The following is a 26,808-nucleotide window of genomic DNA, read 5'->3' on the forward strand; positions in this document are numbered from 1 at the left end:
AATATTAGATCTTATCATGTTTAATGTTTTGTAAATTTAACACTTACCCTTTCCGGTCCTTCAAGATGAAGTTGAGCTTTTAAGGTTCATCAAGATTTATGCAGTGAATAAAAAAATATGTGAACAGAGAGTACACTGGCATAACCCTCACAGTATGGCACATTTACATCCATATAGTTCCACTTATAAAAAAAGGCTTCACAGTGATGCCATAGAATGCCAATTTTTTCTTTCATATTTATTATTTTCATACATTTATTATTGCTACTACTTTCCACTAGATGTCACTTTTCTTTTGACGACGGGTGGATGTTTCCACAGGAAGCATTTCTTTATTCTTCATCTTCTGTTGTTATACTGTATCTTAATTGTAAAATAACCTGATCCTGTGTGATCAAGGTACGCGACTGTTTCAATATACCCAAGTGTGTTTGAAGTTTAAAATACGGTTATAATATGTTTGTGGCTTCATTTCATTTTTTTATTCCCCATTGTAATCTGATGTTTACTGATCTTTTTGATAAATACCTAGAGGATTTGTTTTAAATCTGTAATCTTTGATTTGAATCAAATCGAATCGAGAGCTTGTGAATCGGAATCGAATCAAAACAGCAGAATTGATACCCAGCCCTACAGTGGATCATGAAATATTGCTAAATAGATTAAGGGGTGTTGGTTTATCTAATTTCGTTATATCCTGGTTTAAAAATGATTGAAGTAAAAGAACTCAATGTGTACAGGCTGATGGCAGAACATCTGAATTATTAGCGGTCGTTAAAGGTGTTCCCCAAGGTTCTGTTCTGGGACCCCTCTTTTTTTACCATTTATATAAACAGTCTTGATTATGATGTTCAGGATAGACGCTCTTTAGAGAGATAGACGCTCTTCTAGTCAGCAAGCCCTGCATAAGCTTCAGTTGACTTTTAATGTTATTCGGTCTCGGTTAAACAACCTGTTACTCGAAAAAAAACAAGCTTATGTTATTCATTGGACATGAAATGATGATACAACACAGTTCCAGATATATATCTTATTTGTAAAAGTGGCGGCCTCTGAGTAAAAATGTTTTTTCATAGTTTATGAATATTGTGACAGTTACACTGTTTGTTAATTTGACATTTAGAAAGTCACAATCCAATTGTTAATATAAAAAGCCTTAACCAAGGTTCCCTTTACCATTTACAACTAAATATATGAGACATACCGTCTCCTCATTTTACAACTGATATTGTGCAATCCAAAATTTACATATATAAGTTCCCTTGCTTTTTATTTTTGTATAAATTAGCTTTTCCCTGCTGTCCATGACCTAATCAGAACAGACATGAGCCTCGATTTGTGTCGTGACCCATTTGTGAGGTTAAATGTTACTCAGCCCTATACTTCTTAAGGAGTTTATGCACAGAAAAGATAAATTATAGATGGCAGGATAACAGTGCATGGCATGTACAGCCACACTTGAAAAAAAACATTATTTATGTTCTCAGGGGTTTGCGTGCCAGCTACTGAAAACTTCATCGGAGAGACACTGCGTTGTCACCCTAAACTATCTTCTATCCAAAACATTGTGGATACAAATGAGACCTTTCACACTGCCCAAAACAAGTCTGCAGGCAACTTAATGTGTGTGTGTGTGTTTGTGCGTGCCTGCGTTTGTGTGAGAGAGAGAGAGAGAGACCATCTGGATGGGATTTCGGCAGCATGTCTCTGTAAGAGTGTCAGAGTGTGTGTAGTCATTGAATTAAAAATAAAACACTGATAATGAAACAAAGCAAATAAATCAATTGTATTGTTCTGTAGAAATGAAAGTCAGAGATCTATGATAAAATTATGATAAAGTCAGATAATGAGAACGAAAAGAAGCCGGAGTAGTTGAACACATACAGAAGGAATTATTTGCTTCAGTAGTTCAAAGACAGCCCAACACACGCAGTACCAAAATCATTTTTCAGATTAAATCTTAAACAATTATATGAATAACATAGTAAAAATTCATTGAATCTCATTATTTATGTTACAAGAACCAATAAAGCCCAACGCTGTTCCATTGTGAAGTGGATTTATTAGGAATTGGTTTCTAAATTTCTCTTGAATTTAAAAGGTTTTGAGGATCACTCGCATAAACCAAGTTTATCCTCACCGCAAGTGAAGTCATTTAAGGCGTACAGGTATTTGACCTTGCATACCTCGATTCACAGGTATCAAGCATGAGCGAACTTCAAGCTTAGCGATATATAAATTGCGTTGTCATCTGTTTTAAAATGAATAAACATATTAAATATGCATAATAATATGGTTAGATGCATTAAAGGAGGTGTTAAATAAGCCGGTTCTGCCAATCTTATGTAAATCTTGAGTACCTGCAGAGTAGTATTGCGTTCTTCATATCTCTGAAAATGACAGATACAGCTGCAAGATTATTTCAGAAGAAAGCCGACCTCCCGGGGGCGTTCCAATGGGCGGCGCTAGAGACGAGTATGTGCAGCCTCTGCGTGACGTCCGCCAGCTGTTGCATGGATGTAAATACTGTACCAATAAAACCATAGGATCCTTGTTTGAAACAGGGATCCAGACTTATAAAAGACTTTACGAAACAGGTTGTAGTGCTGGCGCACAGTATCGAGCACAGAAATACACGTCACGCGTCAAACTCATTTGTTACCAAGTTGACCATGTTAAGATTGAGGACCCAGCACTTTTAACAGTATAAAGAAGGCACCAGGGATTTAATAGCATGTTAGGCCTCCTTTAAAGCTATAGCTCACCCAAAATGATGTCAACATTTGTTTTGTTTGTCCAAATTTATTTTGCTGTTTGTGAGTTTTATGTTTTCTAATTGAGTCAGTGGACTTTGTGTGAACTTGCTCAAATATGGAAAAAGATGCTACCAAATGCTTTTAGTAATATACACACCAAATTACACCAAGAGCAAACCAAACCAACTCTTTGTTTATTGGCACTTATTGAAAACCATACACTGTAGCAATGTGCAGTTAATGGTATAGAGGATATAGACGTGTCGTCACTTTACCACGTGAACACAATTAGATTAGATTAGATTAGATTCCACTTTATTGTCATTACACATATACAAGTACAGTGTAACGAAATGTAGTTTAGGTCTAACCAGAAGTGCAATTAGCAAGTGCAGGATATACAGTTAGAATAAATACTGTAATAAATACATTGAACACCATGTGAGAGGTCCGGAGTTTGCTTCCATGGCTGACAAAACACTCAGCAAAATGACTGCTTACAATATCAGGAAACGCATTCTGCGCAACATTTCAGTGTCCAGGAACACCTGATTCCTTTATTAGTCGTGAGAAGCGGTAAGGATCACTGTCAAATCCAGCTGCTTGTAATTTCAACAAATAATTGCGTGTTTTAGTCCCGGTTTCTTTGTTTCTCCTATTCTCCTCAGCCATTTTGCTGGGTGTTTTGCCACCCAGGGGAGCGTGTCCCAGGGTGTGTCCCGACATGTTCACGTCGGAAAGTGACGTCAATGCATACCCTCTAGTTGTTTGTCCTTTGTTGCATAGCCCTCATCCATGCACCGGTAAAACTGTTAAACATTTTGTATTTAAAATTGTGTAAATTAAATTGAGAAAAGTTTTATAAATACACAACACATGTCTTGAACAAATAATATAAATAGTCACATATACTGTGAGCAAGTGCAGTTGCTATAAAGATACTTTGTTCCTCCTAAACACACTCAAAGTCTGGGCAAGTGACTCGGTGTCTCTGTGTTTGATGAAGACCAGTATCTTCAGACTGTGGAATATGGGATTACTATGGTATTCTGTTTAAAGCAAGCAATGGTTAATAAATGATGTGTCATCTGACACAAACACAGGCTGCTGGAAGCTCTTCACTGAAGTTCTGGTCACAACAAGGCTGAGGATGCATTTCACACTGATATCACAGCATTTTTTACTGGTCAGTAACATTAAAAATAAGTTGGAATCTGCATGTTTGTCAGAATTCTGTATCTTATTCCTATCATGCCTCTTATTTTAAAGTTACACGGTTTCTACACCGGACGTAACCGCCGCGATGCGACACGACAAAAGACATTAGAAACGCATTAGAACCCATTATAATTTAATGCGGCGCGGCAAGATGGGACAAAGCCATTAAGAACAAGCAGGTTGTCATGTCTCATCTGTGTTAAGTTTGGAGCAGTTGTTATCTGGGAATATCATACCATTCAGAATAAAGTATTCCTGAGCGCTGTGTAATACGTGTATATACAGTATAGCCTTCATGTTTCCATTATCTTTTAACTAGCTTTGTTTGTCCAAGTTGATTCTGTTGTGGCTGAGTGTCATGTATTTTTTTATTTCTATTATGTCACGATCAACAACCTTCACATGGGTTCTTTCAGCTTGAATCGGTGGTGTTTGTGTGATCTTACTCGAATATGCAAAGACGTGACCAAATGCTGTTAGTGACATGAAAACCTAATCAAACCAAGTGCAAAGCAAATTGTCAGTTAACGTTATAACTAGGCTTTTTAAATGAATCAGAAATGGAAGCCCACATGATGTTAAGTCTGCTTAAATGTGTCAAGCCATGCACAGGATGATGCTCCCAGTTACTTTTACCCTACTGCAAAGCACAGATTGTTATTGCCTTAAAGTATTGTCTTCTGCCAACTTATTCTTCAGACCAGATGCATGACGCACAGTACATTTAAACTTCCCGGGAGGTGAAATGATGTATTCTGCTAGTTTCTATTTCAACAATGTTCCTGGTAATTTCCAAATACATGCTGCAAACATCTCTTCAGTGATTTCATTAACATTATGCGCCACATTCCTCAAATTATTACAATCGGTGTATATCTTCATCTATTCATTTTAAAGGTATCGATTAATTTTACTGTTAAAACTCCTTTTAAAAAATATGATCTAATAATTGAACGATGTGGTCATTGTTTTAATTTTATTATGTTATTATTCAATAGTTTTTTATTATTTTATTATTAAATTGTACTTAAACTCGGGGTGGGGGGGGGGGGGCAGGGATGGGTTTTGCAAGCAAATACTCAAATAAACAATAAACCTGATAGGTGGATAAGGGTCCTTTTATTTATGCAACACCCTCAGAACCAGTATGTGTTCATCTCGCAGTCACCTGTCTTGTGAAAGTCCACCTTCTGTTACATGATGATAGAAGGTGGGGAATGGCCCCGGCCCCGTGGAAGTCTAAGCTGAGTTTAAAAGGTCAGGAGAGTTGTCTGGGATGTTGGTCTTGTTTCATTTGTTTTTACTGAATTCAAAGCATTGAGTCGCTAAGTAGCCAAAGAGACCACAGGATACATTTTTGAATGTAAATAATAATAATCTAAATAAATAATATGCTGTGTTGGTCAGCTTTACTGCAGATGCAGTGAAGTAGTTATTAGTTGACGTCGCCACTCAGGTTTGGTCACTTGTTGGCTGCCTAAACCAATTTCTCTCTGTATCGACAATTACGTGTTATCCAAGAAGGAAATAAAGTTAATTTAGCTGGTTAACAGTTGGAGCTGATGGGTAATAAGCAGGGGCGGACTAAAAGTAAAAAATGGCCCTGGACTTCTTTAGAAGGAGCGGCCCACAAAACCCAGCACGCAACTTTACATCACACAACAAGGCACTACTGTAGGCCTATATTGAATACAAATTTGACAGAAAAATTCTAAGGTATTTCATTACCTGTGATGATAGTTCTGCAGTCTATTGAATTCTTCCATGCTAATAAAATGAACTAAAAACACACAGTCATATCTTATGCCTCATATGCTTTAATCGTATCTGTTCCAGTGTGTCATTAGACATGTTAACACGAACACATGTCTTAAATTATGTGACAAACCATTTTAAAGTTTTCAAAAAGCTGCACATTGGTGCTTGAGGATATCCCCCCCTACCAAGTAAAGTGCTTTGAGTGTCCAGAAAAGCGCTATATACAGTAAATGTAACATATTACTTTTATTATTATTCAACAGCAAAAGTTAAGTAGTTTGTATCTTACCATTAAACATTTTAATTGTAAAACCGCTTTGTTAGGTTTGCCTTCTTACATCTCACTATACGGTCATCATTAAAATTGAATCCCTGCATTGGAGTTCGAGCCCGCCAACGCACAGTTAGTTCTGCCTCCTTCAATATGATTGGCTAAAAGTTCTGGCTGTATTCTGCATGGTCTCTGTAATCTGATTGGCTAGAATTCTGTGAACCTGGTTTTTATTTAATTTGATTGGTCAATGTTTTTACTTTTGCTTTAAACCACCGGGACACAGAAATCACAACAGCCAGGGAGAGGAAGGGCAGTAGGCAAGCACAAACACACGCTCTTTTGTCTGCTGGGACCACACTTATCCATCTGCATAGAAAAGAGATGTAGTATTATGGCTTCTGACTTTTTATACTGAGAGGGCCGGCCCACATTTGCCAGCGACCCACCAAGAAAACTCCAGATGGCCAGTCCGCCGCTGGTAACAAGAGAAACAAAGACGTATTTCAAGTCATAGCTCAGTCTACCAAGTGAAGCGTTTGTGTTTACATCCCAAGGAGTTCCGTTATCAGCCTGCAGTGGAAAATGAAACCATATCTGTACCGGCTGACCAGGATCGGCACCGAGTCGAACAATTAAACAATGAGAATGGTTCGGCATGATGGTGTAAAAGCGCAGAAAGTATTTACAGTATTTAAAAACCAACATTGACCAATGCACTGTGAATGGAGCCATACAGTTCCTCTGAAGTTCCCCGTTGTCTTGAAGTTCAATAATTTACTGACCTTTCCATTGTGGAAATATCTTTTCTGGCATTTGACGGGGTGAGTAACCTTTGAGTGAAACCAGCTCTGGTCGCTCTGAACGTTGAGTCTGTCTGAGCCCCGCACTGCCTGACTATATATGAGGAATATTGTTGAAAGAGTTTACTGTCAAGGCTTGGACCTTCCATACTTTATTTTGACTCAATAAAGTGTCCCTTAGAACTAATAACTAATAACCACTGAAAAACAAATTTTCTCTAAAGAGAAAATACATGTGCATTGTCACAGCGTGTAGTTGGCGCCTCTTGTCTCCACCTGAGGGCGTCATATTGCTCTATGTTTCGGCCTGTTTTTGTTAAGGACTCCATTTCCCATAATGCCTTGTAATTGTCAACCGGTTTCACCTGTGTCCCATTTCCTGTTTGTCCCTTCATCTGTGTATAGCTCTTGTGTTCAGTTGTCGATTGTTGTTTATGTTACACCTTCTTGTGTGTTCTGGGACTTTTATGTTACTCTTGGGCTTTATGGTCACTCTGTGGACTTCAATAAAGACATTTTATTGTATTTGGATCCGCTCCTTGTTTCCCTTGCCTGCCAGTTCGTGACATACATAAAAGTTAATATTCTTCGATTTGTGTTTGTTAATCTACATTGTTGGTCTATTTATTGGTCAAACTGTTCTGCATGTTTTAGTCATCTTTACTATGGTGCTACATTATGCTATTTGATAACACACATCAATTCGAGGAGATGTAAATGCTGTTTAATGATGCTAATGGCCGCTGTTACATTTTTATAGCCCGCTCTAAAAGGAGCCATAAACAAACCGTTATGTGTGTTTGCCTGCAGGTAATCCAATTACACTGTTGGAATTTGATGTATAATCAGTGCGTCTTTTATGTAGCAATTGAACAAGTGAGTTGTATAGATACTATAACCTAGATTTTTACAGCAGTTCTAGCACTTAAATAAACGTTTAACACACAGAACTGTAACTAGGTAAATGACAGGAACATGTCCAGGTGACCTTTTACCCAACATGATAAATATACAAACATTAATTGAAAGATTTCTGTTATAAATCCTTGGGTCCTTTTGCAAAACAATGTGTGTTAGACTCATTACGTTATATTATCTAATCGTTTTCTTTTCTTTATCAACTCAGTTGTTTCTTTGCTAAACACTACACGACTCTAGCAAGATAAAGGTGCCGCTGTTGCTGTACATTTGGTTAGAACACTAGGCATTATTTATGGCTGTGTGCGATTGGATCAAGTGCATCATTGAGAATCATTTCAAGAGCAACAGAAGCCAAATCTCAACACATTGTGTAACACTCTCCCCAGATGTTTGGCATACAGGACTGCGAGGACTTTATATATTGCAAACTGTCTGCAGAAAGCCCGGAACATTTCTGCAAGTGGGCTGTTAATGGATTTCAGCAGACAAAAATGATAGAGTGCTTCACATCTGAAAAACCTACTGCACAATACACACAGATGAAACCATTTGTCTGATTTGGACCCTTTTGTTCTTCTCTGGCCAACTTAAGTTCTTTCTATTGCAGCCTGTCTATTCAAGATGAATCATTTCTCGCTTAAACACCCTTCACATGAAAGCATCTGCTAATGTAAATGAACAAAGGTTTATTTGAGTCTATAAAAATATTTGAGGTACCGATGTGTTTGATGTCTTTATGATCTTAAGATTTAGTTCACAAAGGTAGTTGTACTGAAGTGTGTAGTTTCTAAGATGTTAAAGTGGTTCCTCCCATAGCAGTTTGTTATGCAGGAAAAACTATACTATACCGTATGGTTGTGTGTTGCCATCAACACATTGCTGTTTATGTATGTACATGGATCTCCGTCCTCCCTGAAACATCCTACACACCCAACACATCCTCAAGAGCTTACATCCTGAACACTCTAAACTCCTTACACAACCTGAACATACTACACACACAGCCTGACGTCCTTTACACCCTGCACACCCGAAACAGCCAACATTCTGAACACTGAAACACCCCATGTTGTCTAATGCTGGGTTCACACCAAACATGAAGTACGTGATTTGCATGAGTAAATCACATTCAAAGTCAATGCAAACGTTATTGTGCTGGGCGATGTGAATTGGGCCGGTCGATTGTACGTGCAATATTTGCCCGAGCGGGACACGGTTGTTTTAGTTTACTTAAATTAAGACTGTGAAAGCATTTTTGTTTGTTGAAATCAAATCAAATATTGGCCTGAAAAATATTGGGGAATTTTTATTTATTTAAATTAAAATGACGTTTAAAGCACTAAAATTATAATAAACGAAAAAGAATAATAAACGAAACTAAAATTAAAACTAAAATGAATTAATCTTATATAGCATAAAAAACAATTACAATAATAATATGACAAAAATCATATGACGAAGATGCTAAATATTTTAAAAATTAACATAAATATAAAAATAAAGCGGATTTAAAATATTAATAAAAGTAAAATCAAAACAATAAAACCGGATATGGGAAGAGCCTAGAGACTACTAGACTACTACAGTTTGACACGTCTGTATGCGCAATGACATTCCCCGTCTCATGAGCCAAACAAGTAATGTTGAGCGGGAAACACAATGTTTCAGTACAGTTAGGGTCACGATTGAATACAAAGTCGATTTATGACATACTGATTAGCATATTTGTGACACCATCTTGTCAGCATCAGGCTAGTGTTGCTTCTAGTCTCTGAACTGTCACATACTGTATTTTACCGCATCCAAGTGGGCAATAAAGCCGTTCTAATGGACATATTTTTTGTTTCTGAGATAAAATTTAATATTACAAATTAATTTCACATGAATCATTAATATTACATGTTAACCGGCAATAACTTCCATGAATTCCCACACATTTTGAGAATACTGTGGAAGTCAATGGGGGTCAATATTGTTTCCCCAATATCTTTATGCACGAAAAAAAAAACATACATGTTTGTAATGACAGAAAGAGCCCATCCACATAGAGACGTGTTTAGCTGTATACGTAAACATTTTGTATCGTATCGCGTTCCGGGCGAAACGGCGTTCCGGGGTTGGATGAACCTGACAATTCCAGCGTTTTCGTGTGTATAGCCACTCTGTATATTTTTTTAAACGATGATGTCATCACTCCAGCGTGTAAAGTTTATGCGCGTGCTCCAAGTCTTCTTCTCCGTTTTCATTGTATATCTGTGCAGAATTACAGCCCCACCTACTGATTTGGTGTTTATACTAAATCGTTTTGAATCGGTTTTGCAGTTTCATGTGTACGCAGATGTTTCAAGAAACTATGCCGTGAAAATGAAAAAAAAGATTGGATAGGGAAAACTCTGTCTTCGTGTCGATGTGGGGTAAATGATGAAAGAGTTTTCATTGTCGGGTAAACTATCCCTTTGAACCAGCTATGTCCATCAAGACCAGACTGTTTGTTTGTTTTACCGCAGGGTTGACTCTCAAATAAATAATTTCTATAAATATGGTCTATTCGTGCAATTTTAAAACTTTGCATACTGTATTTCCTTCACAAATTAAATGTTAGTTCATTTCAGAGCACCTGTGGTCAGGTCAAATAAGAATGCCACTGGTGTGATTATATACTCCACATGTACAGTATATATCAGGATGTGCGTATGACTCTTCCCTCTCTCTGCACTCTTCAGAGAGGAATATAGTAGCCGTGCATTGTGCAATTTATTCTGAGAGGTTTGTTTTCTCTCATGTCAGTCATTGCTGCTGTTTCACACCATGGCAGAATAAAAGCAGGTCCTTAAATACGAACTGTTGATGGTTGTCATGTGGCACTTGTGATTTATGAGTGAATGCTCAATGTGATGCTGTTTTGTTTGTTTAAGAGGTGTTCACGGTCTCCTCTGTAATTATTTTCCAGTATTGAAAATGCTTTGAAAATTGTGCTGAAAAGGAAATAAAGAAAGATTTTTGAGGTTCATTGAATGAGAACATATTTACCACTCAGTTACTCTCATGCACTTAAATGATTGCTTTTATGAGGAATATATATATAGAAAACATTAAGTTATTTTAATCATGTACAATCTGATAAATTAATAAATGACCATTTATCAGCTGATACTGATATGTCCGATAATATTTATCGTGCATCCCTAATAACATTTATTTCCACAAATGGTTTTTATATTATTTATAACATTATTTCATCATTATTATTGTTTTTTAACCATAAATATTATTGGAAGTTTGTTTCTGAACTCACTGGTCTATTCATGCTTACATAAAACTCATATGACATAATGGGCCCTATCGTACACCCGGCACAACGCGGCGCAAGTGTTTTTGCATCTCTAAGCGCGATGCAGATCAAAATTACCCGTCCTGCAGCACACTGTTAAAATAGCAAATGCATTTGCGCGCCCATGGGCGTGTTGGTCTAAAAAAGAGGTGTGCTCATGCGCATTGTTGGTGCGTTGCTATTTTGAGGAACCGAAAATAGACTGCGCCATAGACCAACTCAAACCTGGTCTTAAGTCTAAAGTCAATGGCAATCGCAATATTGTTTTTGTTATTTAAAGAGCTGGTTACGAATATACGCCTATAGGCGGGTGCACTGCACCTGTACATTTGCACAGACGCACACAACAATGCCAAATATTTATAAAAATGAATTACAATGTAAAATACTATTATTGTAGACATAAAGATACAAATCTGGCTTGCACTTTAACCTGTCAAACGAGCGGATACGTTTCCTTTCTGGAGAAGTGTCTGCTCTTCTGAATTCCAATGTGTAAATTGCGAATCCACCATGACGCGAGCGCGACTGGCTCTTTAAGGGAATGCCCAAAAAAAAAACACCCATTACTTATTAAGAGAATCGGGACAACCCGTTAAGACCATGCGTGCCCTTTAGGCTACCAGCATTCTTCAAAATATCTTCTTTTGTGATTTCAAGAAGAAAGTCATACAGGTTTATTATAACAAGAGGGTGAGTAAATTATGTCAGAATATACATTTTTGGACGGACTATCCCTTTTACCCTGAGATGTACGTGCTGACAGTCACTGTGAGAATGAACAACTGGGGTGAAATGAATGTCCTGTGGACTGTGGGCTTAACATGTTACTTATTGTGTGTGTTGTCTCTGGATAATATCTCATGAACTGGGGACATTGAGCCCACCCGTCATTATTTAACCCTATAAATTGTGTGTAACCAACGGGTTTCGTCTCATTAGGTCAAATAGCTGCTGTACACTGTGTTACTTTTAATGGTCAAATGTTGCCAAATCGAAAGTTGTATCTATAGACTGTTTCATCTTACCGACATAAACAAACGATACTGCGGATGCGCACTTTTGTGACCCCAACTGAACTTCCAGTACGCATTCACAAACAATAGAGAGCCTGTATATTATTTCTGACTACAATCAAAAGAAACCAAGAAGAAGTTAACTGAAACGTTCTATAGGTAAGCTTGAGAAATATCCAATTGTCTGGGTTAGAGGTCTTCATAGATTTTCACTGAAACTCCCCAGCCAACCTCCTACTGTTTTAATAACTGCGTTCCAGCTTGCACGGTGAGGCGAGGTCTTAGGTGACAAAAGTGTCACCTGACGGAAGAAAAAATACCACAGATATTACAAATTCGCTGAATTGGTTGACTGGCTTTCGTTTCAATTTGTATTTCTGCCCCCAAGAGATTTGAAGAGCATTGATATTCATTAAAATTCATTCAGTTTTCCATTCTGTAGTGTACCGCGACAGTGCTATGATCAGCTGCAAAGGGGACCAGACATTACACCAGAAGTCAAAAGTCTGAGGGCTGTGTTGACCGACTGCTTTTAGATACGGGCTACATATTACATCATAATGCATGACCTTGACGTCCGTGGTCAATTCATTTAGTTAATAAATTCACAGTTCTTCCACGCCTGACCAGCTGCCCATAAATACAATGACACTAGGTTCTGTCTCTGTCTGTCTGGGTTTAACGGTTCACTTCCTCACACTGGAAAAGTTTTTTGAGTGCCCTGTTGTTTATGTTTATTTGAGTTTTATTAGCTGGATATCATGATCTCAGCCAAATAATTATGGCTCATATGTATTTGAAAACAGTTTAGAGAGGTGGTCAGTTCATCTGGGGTTTTTTTTAACTGTGTTGTAGAGTCGAGTGGCTGATGGTTGCATACTGTATAAAAAGCTTTTGCTGCAATTCAAAAAATAATCTGTTATTGATATGTAGAATATATCTGTTGCTTTTTTATTGCACGTATTGTTTCACCACAGAATACAGGACCACATTTGTTTGCAATGCTCACCACATACTTGTCTTTTTGTATGTGTCAGTGTATATTTTGTGCGTGTTTAAATAGATCTTTTTTTATTAAACACAATTCAATAAAACAAACATTTTAATGTTTTTAAATGACTAAAATTCCTGGAAGCCAAAAACGTAATTACACCTTTAACTTTGAACTTTTAATGCATCTCCAACTGGATCTTGGAGCCAACTTGTTTTGCAGTTCTCTTAATGTGTTCATCGCGGTGTTGTGATGTAGTATTGACACTTCTTTCCGATTGATCTTCTTTGATCTGTCGAGAGTTTAATCTGGAGTGTCTTCTCTTTCTCTCTAACTGACTGTCTTGTCTAGTTGTTGTGGGCTGCGACAGTATTATTAAAAAGACCACGCTGTTACTGAGAATACACTCACGATATTACTACATTTCAAGATTGATTTAGGATAAAAGAACATGTGAATGAATTGCATATGCAGTAAACGACATTTTATTTCATGTTTTCTGAGAATGATTGCGTTTGCGTTTATCTTCGCTGCTGTAACATCATTGAGTTATTACATTTACAAAAGTCATGTACTGTGAATATCATGCTTCCTCTGACCTGCCTGCAGACTGGAACAGAATGGAATTTGAAACGTTTGAGCCAAAAATGTTTCTATGGTAAAGGTGTTTTTTGCAGAAACGTTTCAGATTTCGTTCTGTTCTCCGACTACGGCTGAAGTGCGTCAGTGTGCAGGTGAGTTACACACAGACAAATCACTGCTGCTTAACTGTCTACTATACCTACATACGGTACACAACTGCTATTCTAACCAGGTTTAGTATAAACAAACCGAAGAAGCGAACTTCTGGCCAAGCGCCTGCACCCGATGAAACCGCCTCTAGGGTACAATATTTGCCGAATGTCACGTGACCAATCTGGAAAACAGGTCTTGTTACGTCTGCTTGTCTGAGAAAGTTTTAAAAGCGATATCTAACAGCGACATCTATGGAATTTTTAGATGTCTGGATATGTGATGGCTTGATAGCTCCTTTATAGACATTTAGAGCACATACAGAAGACCTGTTCCAGATGTGATGAGAGCTGTTTCGGCATAAAGCCTATTGCAGAGCATTGTGGGATTGCTGTCTACGTAGGCTACTTATAGGTTTTGGGACAGAAGATTTTCTCTTTCTATTTCTCAGAATCTGCCATCTTAATCATCTCTCTCATACATACGCACACACACATTTGTGCTCTGTTTTATTATAACTTCTCTCAAAACAACATGAGTAATTGCACTGGACGTGCCATGCAGGAGAGTTATGTCAGCAATAGACTGGGCAATGGCGACGAAAGGGTCAACAGTGTGTGACCTTCATTTTCCCGGAGGCCGTTGTGCTGTAGATCTTTCCAAAGGGGAATTTGTTGTTTTATTCAGATAACTAATTCTTGTCGTAACTGGATCGTATGTCCTTGTGTGCTATCCTGATTTCAGTAAATAACATAACAAGCTTATTCTGCCCATGAGCCAAACATGACTCATTATTGTTCAATATGGTGTTTGCAAGCTCTAATCAACAAGATGCAACATCACCGTCGACAATGTCACATCAGGACATTCGGGCTCACAGTTTTGTCTTGGGAGGTTAACAACCCAAACCCAAAGTGTGCTTAAAAGGAATGACAATGTATTTGTCTCTGTGTCTTTGCTTTAGGCAGTGTGGGGACAGCTGAAGTCTTCCTATGAGGTCCCTTTGACATCTTTTTTGCCCCTCGGCTCCTCCCAGCGGTACCAGCAGCAGGAATAAGGGATGTCACAAGTATTTCTTCTTCTGAGCCTGCTCAGTTTCTCATCTCATATCCAGGTCAGAGTCTCCTTCATTCTGAACTTCTCTTATTCTGTATGCCTGGAGTTTTGTTTAATGTGTGTTTAGCATGCAAATAAAAAATAAAGCCATTAGATTGGGTTACTGGAGCCAAACACAAGTCCAGAGTCTAGCGTTCAGTAGCCAATGTTCTTCAAGAGGTTTTCCATATTCTTCATAGGCTCTACCATTCATTTGAAGTAATGACACAACAACAACTATTTGATAGTTAGAGTCCAATACAAAATTGTGAAAGAGAGAGGTACACAACTGTGTGGTAATCGCGCTCATGGGGCATTGAACAACATATCCCATGATGCATTTTAAATGACATCAAAGTAAATAAAAAACAAGCATTGCCGGTTAATAGCTAGCCAATCATATTGAAAGGTCTGGGAACTTTGGCCGCTTCCTTTTGTCAGGGACTGCCCCGTGGCCATGTGATTGACAGGTAACACAAACAATCACGTTTCGTTTAGTGCCACTTCATGTTTAGAGGCGTGGAAATGTCCCTGCAGTAAACTGTACATTCACGAACAGCAACAACAATGTTTGTGACTTTTAAGTATTTAGTCGATTGTGATGAATTCTTATTACAACCGATGTAAACACAACAGTGTACTACTTCGATCAGATGGCTTCGTGCATGTTTACATGCGGAACGTGAAAGAATGCAACACACACGTCTCCCGGAAATCCTGCAGAATTCAACCAGTCAGATGACGACTTCGAACATGCTGATGTGTTTCCAAGAAAGTGTGTCTTCTGCATCAGATGTTCAGCCAATGGTCCTTTGGCGTGACGTCTGAGGCTAAGACTACTTAATAGCCAATGCTGCTGAACAACAAGGACAGGATTCAAACCCACACCTGCAGAACAGAAAGGAATAACAGTCCAACAACTCAGGGTCTCGGCCACATCATCATATCACATACCAAACAAAATCTCACTATATGTATTACCTTAATGTACATTAAACCAGCTTGCCAGATGTCAGAGGCAACCCTTTGAGAACCTTTGGATAACACCCAGAACCTGCTGTTTAATTTTTCATTTTCATTTTATCTTACAGGTGTCATCCGCTGAATCCTTCAAAAACGTGATGGCAAAATGGATGATGTACAGAGAAGAATGTTTTCGAAATATGAGCCGAGAATCCCCACTGACAGGTGAGGGGGGTCATGTCACATACAGATCCCGTCCAGACTAGGAAATAGGAGACTTATTGTCTAAACATTCATGGTTGCTTTCCAGGTGTTGTGTGCAACAGCACGTTTGATAAGTTCGCCTGCTGGCCCGATGGGCTGCCCAATACCACTGTGGGTGTGGCCTGCCCCTGGTACCTGCCCTGGCACAGTGAGGGTGAGATTTACTTAAATATTGATTTCCAAAATGTTTCCGCGTCATATTACACACCAACATTAGTAAAACATTTATTTTGTTGAAAATTAAGTTAGTTTCAGCCTATTTTTGTATTTGGCACATTAAAGTGATGGCTCACCCCAAAATGTTAATTTTGTCATCATTTACTCACCCTCTTGTCATTTCAAAACTGTATGAGTTTCTTTCTTTCTTCTGCAGAAGATGTTTTGATGAATGTTGGTTACCGAACAGTGGTGGTCCCCATTGACTTGCATTGGTCTTGTTCCAGTACAAATGAAGTGAATGTATACCACCACTATACGGTTACCTACATTCTTCAAAATATCTTATTTTGTGTTCTTCAGAGATAAGAAAGTCAGAAAGGTTTAAAATGACAAGAGGGTGAATAAATGACGACAGGATTTTCATTTGTGGATGAACTATCACTTTAATGCACTCATGACTGCATTTGGCCAGCATGGGACACAGTATGTGAGAGATACAGTATGCATCAAAAAGCTAACGTGTGGTTTCTTACATGCATGTCTCTTACTATTGTCTTGTGCGTGAGTCAGTCCGACATGGGCTGGTGTATCTGGAGTGTGATGCAGAAGCACAGTGGAGTAAACAGAGAAATGCAAGTGAATGTGTTTCACGTGACCCCAGCCAAATCAACATGGTACGTGATACAAATAGATATAAAACACTAAATTGAACGTTTTTGTTTTGAAAGGTCATCAGTCTCACGAGAACACAATGTCAGCTGTTTGTCTGTGTGTTTTTGTAGCAACACTACGGACGGATTCTCAGTCAATTTCGAACCATGTACACCGTTGGATATTCTCTGTCTCTCGGGGCTTTGGTGCTGGCGTTGGGTATTCTGGTGGCCTTTAGGTAACATTTAACTTGCAACCGTATTCCTTTTGTTAGATGCTTGCCGTGTTTTTGGAACTGTGGGTCTGTTTGTGTGAACTTTGTACATAATGTTTGTTGGTTTCTCATTGATTGCACTATGATCCTTTTAGGAAACTGCACTGCATGAGAAACAACATCCACATGAACCTCTTTGCCTCCTTCATCCTGCGAGCCTCTTCTATTCTCATCAAGGATGCCATGTTGGAAAGACCTGACACCTTCCATGTTGCTCAGGACATCACCACTGAGCTGGAGGTGGAGTGGCTGGTTGAAAACGAGGTCCAATAACCTGCTGTCTAAATTGTTAATGGGCTTTCATTATAACACCATCATCCTCATGTATATACGTGTACCCCTTAAGAAAATAATCACAGATGATTAAATTAAAAGTATTTCTCGGAATCCATACTGGATGGATGTGGGTTAAATACCTAACCATCCATACTTTAAATAGAGATAGCAGGTTACATTTTTCTGGAGCTTTCAGTGATTCAACATCACCTGCCCTTGCTTTTCAGACGGCCGTTGGCTGCAGGGTTGCCATGGTGATGATGCAATACAGCATCCTGGCTAACAGCTATTGGCTGCTGGTAGAGGGAATCTATCTGCACAGCCTTCTGGTGGTCACGGTCTTAACAGAGAGGAATTACTTCGGCATCTACCTGTGTATTGGCTGGGGTGAGGGCCTCAAGTTTCACAGCTTATATGCTTTGAAAACATTAACAAGGTTTAAGAGTTTTGTCCAAACAGAGCGTGACAGATGGCCTACGCTCCGCATCACAAGCTCTCTCTCTCTCTTTCTCACAGGTGCACCCTTGATATTCGTGTTGCCGTGGGTTATCGTCAAGTACTTGTACGAGAATGAAGAGTAAGTTCTACCCACCCAACTACATTAACACCACGGGTCAAAAGCCACGTGGGATGAGTGTGTTCACGGCATGTGTTCGGTAGCACTGACGAAAGCCAGTAGTCATGAAGTGTGTGTGTTTTTGCCGTTGCAAAGTCGCCAATGTGAAGCACTTTGTCACTGTTCCGTTTGTTTTAAACAAAGCAAATGCATATAATGTGAACTCGAGTTACCTTTAGATGAGAAATTATGCTCAAGGACTCGTATGCTATCCAGATGTATGTTATTCTATGACACATGCTTCAGTCTTTTGGTTTTGTTTATACTCCACTATATGCATTGCATTGTGCTGCAGCGTACACTGTAAAATTTCTTTATGAATCATTCATTCAACCTCTGTTATTGTTGGAAGGGCTTTCAAGGCGTAAATTTCTGCTTATAACTTTGGCCTGCTTGGATTACGCATTAGTCTGTAAAGCCACACTTTAGAATTTGGCTGCAATATATAACTGCTATAAATTATACCGTTATGTATTGCAAGATGGTTTACAGTAGCCTCCTAATACACCCCAATGAGATCGAAGATTTAGTTTCTTAAAATTAGTGCATATACATGTATGTTCTATTGTGAGAGAACATTGTTCGTAATTTTGCTGCATAAAATATAATATAGTTACAGTAGGAAATTTACAAAATATCTTCATGGAACTTGGCCACCTCCTAAGAAAAATGAACCAGACAGGGACTACCCAGGGAAGCCAGGAAACACCGTTGTCGAGTCACACCGAGACGGCCCTCCTCAACGCTCCTACCACGGGGGGCCGACCAAAAGAGGGGGCTAGAGGACCGGAGCGGGAACGGAGGGACGTACTTTCTCGGCGTCTCACGCCTGCGCCATAGGTGTCCTTCTTGGACCACCAGAGTGGACATCTGCCAACCTAGCGAGCGCCATCACCTATTCGGCTGAAGCGCAAAATCAGTGGTGGCGCACAGCTGAATCGTGTCTTCCCTTGAACAGGGACAGCTTAAACCGCAGCAGTCCAAGCGTTCGGCACGAGTGTTCATTTTTTTTAATCTTGTCATCCCATAATCAACCCTTCAAAATGTACAATTAAAGTGACTTTTTCATGGATATTGCAAATTGGGAATATTGCAAATTTCCCGAATGAAACCTAAACGTGATAAGGTCTTGGGACCAACCTGAAAGACAATGCAGTATAAAGATCTGTAGGCAGTATGCAGTGGACTGTGCCGTATTCATTACTTATATAAGTCCTCCTGGCATTGTGTGCGGTTTCTTCTGTGGTGTTGGGTGTATGCAAACAAACACGTTATTGCATGTATTAAGGTACCAAGTGTGTTTTGTTAATATTAGCTTTCTCCTGTAATGTGTTTTGGCTCTTGCTGTGTGTCAGATGCTGGGTGCAGAACATACACATGGAATACTGGTGGATCATTCGTTCTCCAATTCTGCTGGCCGTCCTGGTGAGTGACTGACCCAAATATCTTCCACTTCTCAGTTTCACCTATCTGTTCCACACTGAAAACGCTGTTTTTCTGTACAGTAACATCACGTTACCTCTACCCTTAAACACTTGAAGTTCTTATGCATTCTTGCTTTCATACAGTTATGTCTCCGCGCTCGACTTCCTTGAGCTCAATGTTTTCAAATTAATCTTTAAAGGGAACAATGCAATTCCATTAACATGCACTTTTATTTTCTGTTCACTGAAGACTCGTGTGGTAGATGTGAGAGATCACCTTATTATGCCCATGTGCCACAGTGATAAATTAATTAACTTTAGACGGGGCATATACTGCACATATAGGACCAATGAAATGAAGCAAAAAGTGCAACTACATGCTATGAGGAGCGCAACTACATATCAGAGCAATTCAAGTTGTTTCAGGATGCAAACTTCTCTCTCTCTGCTCAGGTTTAACCCTGAATAGATGCATATGCTCTGTGCATGTACACATAAAAATGCAGGGAATGGCCAATTGTGTTCAACATAGAAAGAAGGTGGTGTGCGTATTTTTCTGGTTATAAAAATGCCACACGGTAATTGCTGATTGCATGTGTCAATTTCTACCATTTTTATGTGTCAATTTCTTTCCACATTAAGTAAATAAAAGAACATTCTTCCTGTTATTCAAGATAAAGTCCGATTTAACATCCATTGGCGTGTGGCCAAATCATCTTATTTCAATCTCTAGATAGAAACCAAATTTAGAACGCTTCCAGACTCCGACACTCTGGCACCGTATGTAAAATGTAAAGATAATGATGATGTTGCCTTGACCCTGTAAGAAATGCACAAGGGGGTTTAACATATTATTCAGTTTTATGCCCTGCAATTTCCCTCCATGCTCTCATCGTCACACCAAATTACTTTGCTTTTGCCTTCAGGTTAAATGTACCGTTCAACATCAAAGTCATTTTCATTACGCAGGAACCAGCTATACAGCATACAGTGTATTTTTAGTGTACAGTGCATCTCTCTTCCTCTGCTAATTCCACATGATTGCATCGCGAAATTGCCACGTCTTCATAATACGCACATTGTCTGAGGTGCAGATGAGCAGTAACTGATGTTCAGTGATGTTTCTGTCCAAGCGTTGCTGTCTTCAGCAGGAATTCCTATGTTTGAAATCCGGAGACGGTTCAACAGTGTCAGCCGCCGCTCTCTTTCTTCCCCGCGGCCATTACCGCCACAGCCTCTCATTTGAGTCCCCAGTTATTTGTTGTGCTGTGAAAAAATGGCTGTGTCACTTTTGTCCTGCTAATATGACATAATGGTCTTAACCAGGGCCTTATTTTCTTCTCCTCTGTGTCCAGATTAATTTCTTCATCTTCATACACATCATAAAGATCCTTGTGTCCAAACTGAGGGCGCACCAAATGAGATATTCTGACTACAAGTTCCGGTGGGTGTCTTTCAGATATATGGTTTGGGATTTGTTCACTGGACGATAAAAATTCTGTCATAATTTTCTCGTTCTTCCATGTTGGCAAAATGATCCAAAATGACGCTAGTCTCCATCGCTCTCTGAAGGAAAAAATTCTGTAAAAACCGCAGCGTTGGTTTGTGCGTGCCTGTGTGTGTCTGAGAGCCAACGACGAGAGGCAGATGAATGACAGATGTAGGATGTGCAGAATCAGATCCAGAAACAACACCACAAACAACGTTAGAGATTGCTGTGTTGTTATAAGAAGTGCAAAAAGATTTTCTCTTCGTTTTGAAACTATGGCGAAACAAATTAGACTTTGGTGGGCCGCCATAGTCGTCTTGATTATACACGCCCCTGGCTCATATGCCTAGTCTCCGCTGATCCCGCGTGGGTTTCCTTAATGGCCTAGGTGTTTATGAGTAATGAATAGGAAACGTACCGTCCTTACAATTACGTTCTGATGAAAGGAAATGAATGGAAGCTACCAACTCGACAAAAAGGGGAATTACAAACTGCCCTCATTGTAATCCGTCAGAATGCCTTCAGATTTTTCCGTCACTGGTATTAAAAATCCGTCAATGACAAGGAATTGTCGGTTAACGCGACCTATGGCTGACACAGCTGGATCAAGGTCACAATTTTTATCATCACTTAACTGAACTAAAGCATCTGCGATTCGTTCTGAACGAAACAGTTGGTAGTCACAAGGTTGAAGATGTTATTTGCTAAAACCTTTCTAAAACACCCGCCAGCTTTATCCGGGTTAGTTGTAGCGGTGCTATAGCTGACCAATCATGTTTTGAGAGAGGAATAGGACCGCCTACCTTATTAACATACGGACACAGAAATACAGAAATAAATCAATGTAGAAATGCTTTAATCTCGTAGAAATAAATGTAGAACTACAGAAATAAATGTAGAACTACAGAAATAAATGTAGAAATACAAAAATCAAGTAGTATTACAAAAAACAGCGCAAAGTTAATATTTTGACCTTATTTATTTACGCTTGTATGTATTTATTGATTTATTTATTTATACATTTATGCATGAATTTATCTATTTATTTATGCATGTATTTATTTATTTAGTCATTTATTTATGCATTTATTTATTAGTTTATTTATGCGTGTATTAATATATTCATTTATGTATTTATACTTAAGTCATTTCTCGTCCTCCATAAAATCCACACCTCAAATGATACAACATTTTTAGAAAGCTCGCTTTGGTGAATCTGTTTTTCTTTTTTAAACGCAAAAGGTTATGGATTGACGTTCCCCAAATCGTCTTAAAGTCTTTAGAAAACATTATCTATCCTTTTTACTTTTATTTATTTGTTTAATTTAATTTCCCTTTGTTGTATAGCAAAAAATAGCGTGAACATTCTTCCAAAAATATTTTGTATTTTACAGAAACTCATACACAATCGTGTGTTTGTATTGTTTCATGTTCCAATTTGTAATTTTCAGGCTTGCTAAATCCACCCTCACCCTGATTCCGTTACTGGGGATCCATTCGGTCCTGTTTTCCTTTGTTACTGATGAGTCTACCTCACATGGTGCTCTACCTCTGCGCCTCACCAAACTCTTCATTGACCTCTTCTTTAACTCCTTCCAGGTCAGGGTTACAAAATGGGTTACAGTATTTGTATTTTCATTTTAACATTGTTAAGGCAAATAACAAAAGAGACAGTCTTGGGCATTTTAAAAGATCTTTATTTGAAAAAAAATTCATTACGGATTTGTGAAAACACAGAGACAACAAACAGTTACTTCAAAATTCGCTTGTATGTGTTTAAAAGAAGAATCAACACTCTCCTATTTTTACGACAAGGAAGAAAATAAGGGTGCTGTGAATCCATCAACTGAGAAGATGGAGAAGATTTTATTTAGCGATCATTATTACACTGCGCTCTGGAATACTTGATTCTGATTGGCCAATTGCCACATTCCAGAATCCAGACATCCGGCTGTTATCGCAGAATAGACCCCTTTAGTGTTATACAAGACCCCTCTTATTCTGTGATAACAGCCTGCTGCCTGTGCATTATCCCCTACTAATGTCTCATTTATCAATATAAACAAACAGATCAGAGTACTAAATTCAAATACGGTGCCTCACCAATAACAAATTTTGTGTCTTTTGACTTGATGACATGTGCATGTTTCATCATGATACTTTTACAGAATGGCTTTAAACTTGAATGTCCATCTGACTGTGGTGGTTAACAAGTTTGCTTGTTCTGATCTGATTTGTTCACAGGGGCTGCTGGTAGCCATCTTATACTGCTTTGTCAACAAAGAGGTTAGCGTCACTACCTTTAACACGTGTAAACAACTTCCTAATAGCTGTTTCCCAACTGATCTGTCCATCTTTTGTTTGGCCAGGTTCAGTCTGAGATTCTGAAGAAGTGGAGACGTTGGAAGCTTGGGAGGGACATCGAGGAAGAGTACCGCCATACCTACAGCCAGACCCTTCAGATGAAGAGTGGCAGCATCATGGTCCAACCTCACACAACCTCTCGCCTCTGCAGTCCAGAAGAGAAGCAGGCACTGGTGTCCAACAGTCAGAATGGCGTAAGCGGTAAACAGGGATGCCTGCCGTTCACCTCCCCGCCACAAGATGGCTCCACCTGCAGTTCAATACCAGATGACACAGAAGTAGCGGACAGATTACGGTGTTCGAGCGTCGCGGAGGGCAAAGCTGAGAGCAACCTGTGAGCTGAAGAAACGATTTAGGGAAGACCCTTATGTATCGTCCTAGATGGAGTGAGAGGTGTGCGTTTGTGTGTGATCTGTGTGAGAATGTGCCAGCACCATTATTGCCCTCTCCGAAGCTCACTAGGCAACTCAAGATGGACAGCTGTCCATCATATCAAATGGTGCTCAGTCGTTCCTGTGATCTGAAAGGTTTGCACAAATGTTGAAGAACAGATGAACGGAGTCTTACCTCTAGTCTTGTAAAGCTGTCTGTGATATATGTCTAATAAATACACAGAAAAGCAGGAACCATCACAACCAAACACCTACAGCCATCGTCTCTCAACGGATGGAATATTAATGAAGATATCTACAGAGTGAAATGAAGATTATACAGGTCATCCTCTGCTTAAAAGAGCAGTGAGGACCAGCATGTTTTTACGTGGTTCTGGTCTAGATGATGGACCAGCATTGCCATGTACTGGTCAAGGTCATTCTTTGACTTTTCAAGAGATGGTCAAAAACAATTTGCTGGTTAAGCTGGTTACTGTATGACACCAGCACAACAGCATCCAATGCAGGGGACTATCTTTAAAAACAACATATACTGTTGACCAGCAATGCTGGTTATTTTAACAGGGTCGTGGTCTTCATATTATTGTCTTTTTGGATAAACAATGGAGGGTTTTTGGGTAACAAGTAAAGCTGTTTCGATGTTAGGTTTGACAATTTCTTTTTTGCCTAGGCAAGAAGGTAAGAAATGATCAAACAGTATTGACCGTGTGCCTTTTCTGTAGTTGATTTTACAAAACAATGTAAGTCGAGGGCAAAACAGAAAGGTTACATATAGACTTCAGATAGATGTCCATTTCAATATCAAGTAGGCCTATGTTACATTAATGTTCCACTATTTATCAAGATTAGGGTTAGGGTTAGGGTCTCCTCTCCTCAAAGAAATCATGTTCAATGCAAAGTACTTACACATGTAAAAGGTTTCGATGAGTCGCTGCATTAGAGTAATATGTCAGAACCCCACAAGCTGGTGGTCAAATTATATGTTCATTTTAGTCTGCTCAGCAGTCAGTATAGAGCTTGTCAATCGACATCACGGCGTGGTGCATGCTGGGGCGGCGCCGCCATCTTCGGATGTTGTTTACCAGCGATTGATACATGATCGTCGTTGTGATTTTCATCGAGAGGTTTAAATAGTCGGAAAACAAAACAAAATCATGTTCCATTGTCTAGTTTCTGTCCTAAATGACTGTGTGACTTGCTGTTGTAGTTTATAACACAACCGACCCATCATGTTTATGTGTTCTTAGTCAAACAGATTAATATTGAATTGAACTCACTAGCAGAAAAGAGCCGCTACCACCTACAAATATGGCCGCGACACCCAGCATGCAACACCGTGTGACGTCAGTGGCACATTCTCTATTACTTAGTCCCAGTGCACATTTACTGTAAATATTTTTGGCATACAACTTTGAAAGATGTCAGGGAAGTGTGGGAGAATCGGTGAGAAACAGGGTGGGATAGCAAAGAGAAAATGTAGAACAAATTACATACGGACATCGATCAAAATGCTTCCTCGCTCAGAGGATGTCTTCATGGGGAGTTCAGGATATAATTGCTTTGTGAATACAAGCCGGCAACACTGAAATGAGTTTGTGGCGGTTTAAAGGTGAAGTGTATCATTTCTGCATCAACAGAGGAACCAAATTGCCACAAATTGACTCGATATAAAAAGCATTGGCTCGACCGTTGATGTAATTCTGGAGCCTGTTTGTCTGAACCAGACGTCAATATTTGCAAGTAGATGTTGTACCTACACCATTTTGTGACCATCTCTTTGGCAGGAGATCATTTACCACAGCTCCACAGTTTCGTATGGCCATAGACAAAGACAGATAAGCCCCAGCTGCATGTTACAGAGCAATGGAAGATGGAGGATTATTTTATACTAATGGCGCAGACATTACACACTTCACTTTTAATGTCTATGAGCAGCTGATGCCCCATATTTTGTGGCATTTGTGTGCATAACAATGCACATTTATAATATTTTCTTTGGATCGTCGAACGCTTGATGATCATGCTGATGATTATGGCAGATAACTGTGTGTGGCAATTTGCACAATTGTTAATTTATAATTGTTGAATATGTAGATATCGCTTTATGCCTGTTGAGATTTGTAATGACTTTGTTTTGTGGTGTCTGTTATTTGTGCACACGGTGTGTATTTTGTACTTTTGTGCGCTTTATGATACTGCGTGGACTGCTTTAGGGACAAAAACCTTTTGGACTGTTTTCAAAAATGGGGAAATTTCTATCACCACATGGGATCAAAAATCAAGAGCTTTTGTGTTTGTCTGCAAACACAACAAACCCTTTTTCCAACACAAATCTGAGAAGAACGGCATCATTTAGCATGACAGCAAATAGAAGTGAATAAATAATGCAAATATGGTATGTCTCTTATTTCTGCTGTATGTGAATCAAGGACACGGTTTTCTGCATCCAAATAAAAGTGATGCCAGAGTACGCTGTGAACGGCGGGAGGAAAAAAGTCTGTTTCGCCCATCTCTCTGCATTCATACTTAAGAACCCCTTTCAATATCGAGGAATGAACTGGCCAAGAGCATCCACAGGAGTCATGCTTTTGAAACAGAAGCAATGAAAAACTGCATTTACTTCATCATGCATTAAATTAAGTAAAACACATACACTTGGGATGTCATTTCCGACAATGAATGCTGGGGAATGCAACTCACAATATGGCCGCTCTAGCGAAGGAATATATATATTTATTATATATTAAAACGTGTCAATCGTCAATCAGCAAAGACTGATGAATCTCTGGAGCGGGACTCTTGTGAGGAGACCCCTGTGGACTCGCTATGACGTAAATAGCTGCCCAGAGGCGTTGCAAACATGGTTGCCGAGTGGCATGACTTCCCTAAACTGACTTTGATAAAAGCTAACATTTGGAAAAATATTTTATAAGCTCATTTTATCGTGAATGCAGAAAGTGTTTACTTTCTGTTTTAAGGTAAGAAACGACATTCAAATGTCAGGAACAGGCAATTTGGTTAACAAACCTGGAGTGTTTTTTTTC

General features: G+C 39.1%; 1 protein-coding gene across 2 annotated transcripts in view; it reads left to right on the top strand.

The window, feature by feature from the left end:
* gcgra (glucagon receptor a) overlaps nt 1-26,253 on the top strand; it is a 39,620-nt gene extending 13,367 nt beyond the window's left edge. Inside the window, exons 2-14 of one of the 2 annotated variants that reach the window (XM_079456383.1) lie at nt 14,762-14,911; nt 15,984-16,080; nt 16,166-16,273; nt 16,849-16,952; nt 17,061-17,167; nt 17,299-17,467; nt 17,707-17,866; nt 17,996-18,056; nt 19,451-19,520; nt 20,875-20,963; nt 22,460-22,607; nt 23,253-23,294; nt 23,378-26,253. In XM_079456383.1, the coding sequence (XP_079312509.1) occupies nt 14,858-14,911; nt 15,984-16,080; nt 16,166-16,273; nt 16,849-16,952; nt 17,061-17,167; nt 17,299-17,467; nt 17,707-17,866; nt 17,996-18,056; nt 19,451-19,520; nt 20,875-20,963; nt 22,460-22,607; nt 23,253-23,294; nt 23,378-23,710 (1,542 nt within the window). In that variant the 5' untranslated portion in view covers nt 14,762-14,857 and the 3' untranslated portion in view covers nt 23,711-26,253. The remainder of the gene's footprint in view (nt 1-14,761; nt 14,912-15,983; nt 16,081-16,165; nt 16,274-16,848; nt 16,953-17,060; nt 17,168-17,298; nt 17,468-17,706; nt 17,867-17,995; nt 18,057-19,450; nt 19,521-20,874; nt 20,964-22,459; nt 22,608-23,252; nt 23,295-23,377) is intronic. The other variant, XM_079456384.1, reaches the window with a different exon arrangement.
* The last annotated feature ends 555 nt before the right edge of the window (nt 26,254-26,808 follow it).

This window comes from Barbatula barbatula (genome assembly GCF_947034865.1).
Source record: "Barbatula barbatula genome assembly, chromosome: 5".
Classification (NCBI taxonomy): Eukaryota; Metazoa; Chordata; class Actinopteri; order Cypriniformes; family Nemacheilidae; genus Barbatula; species Barbatula barbatula.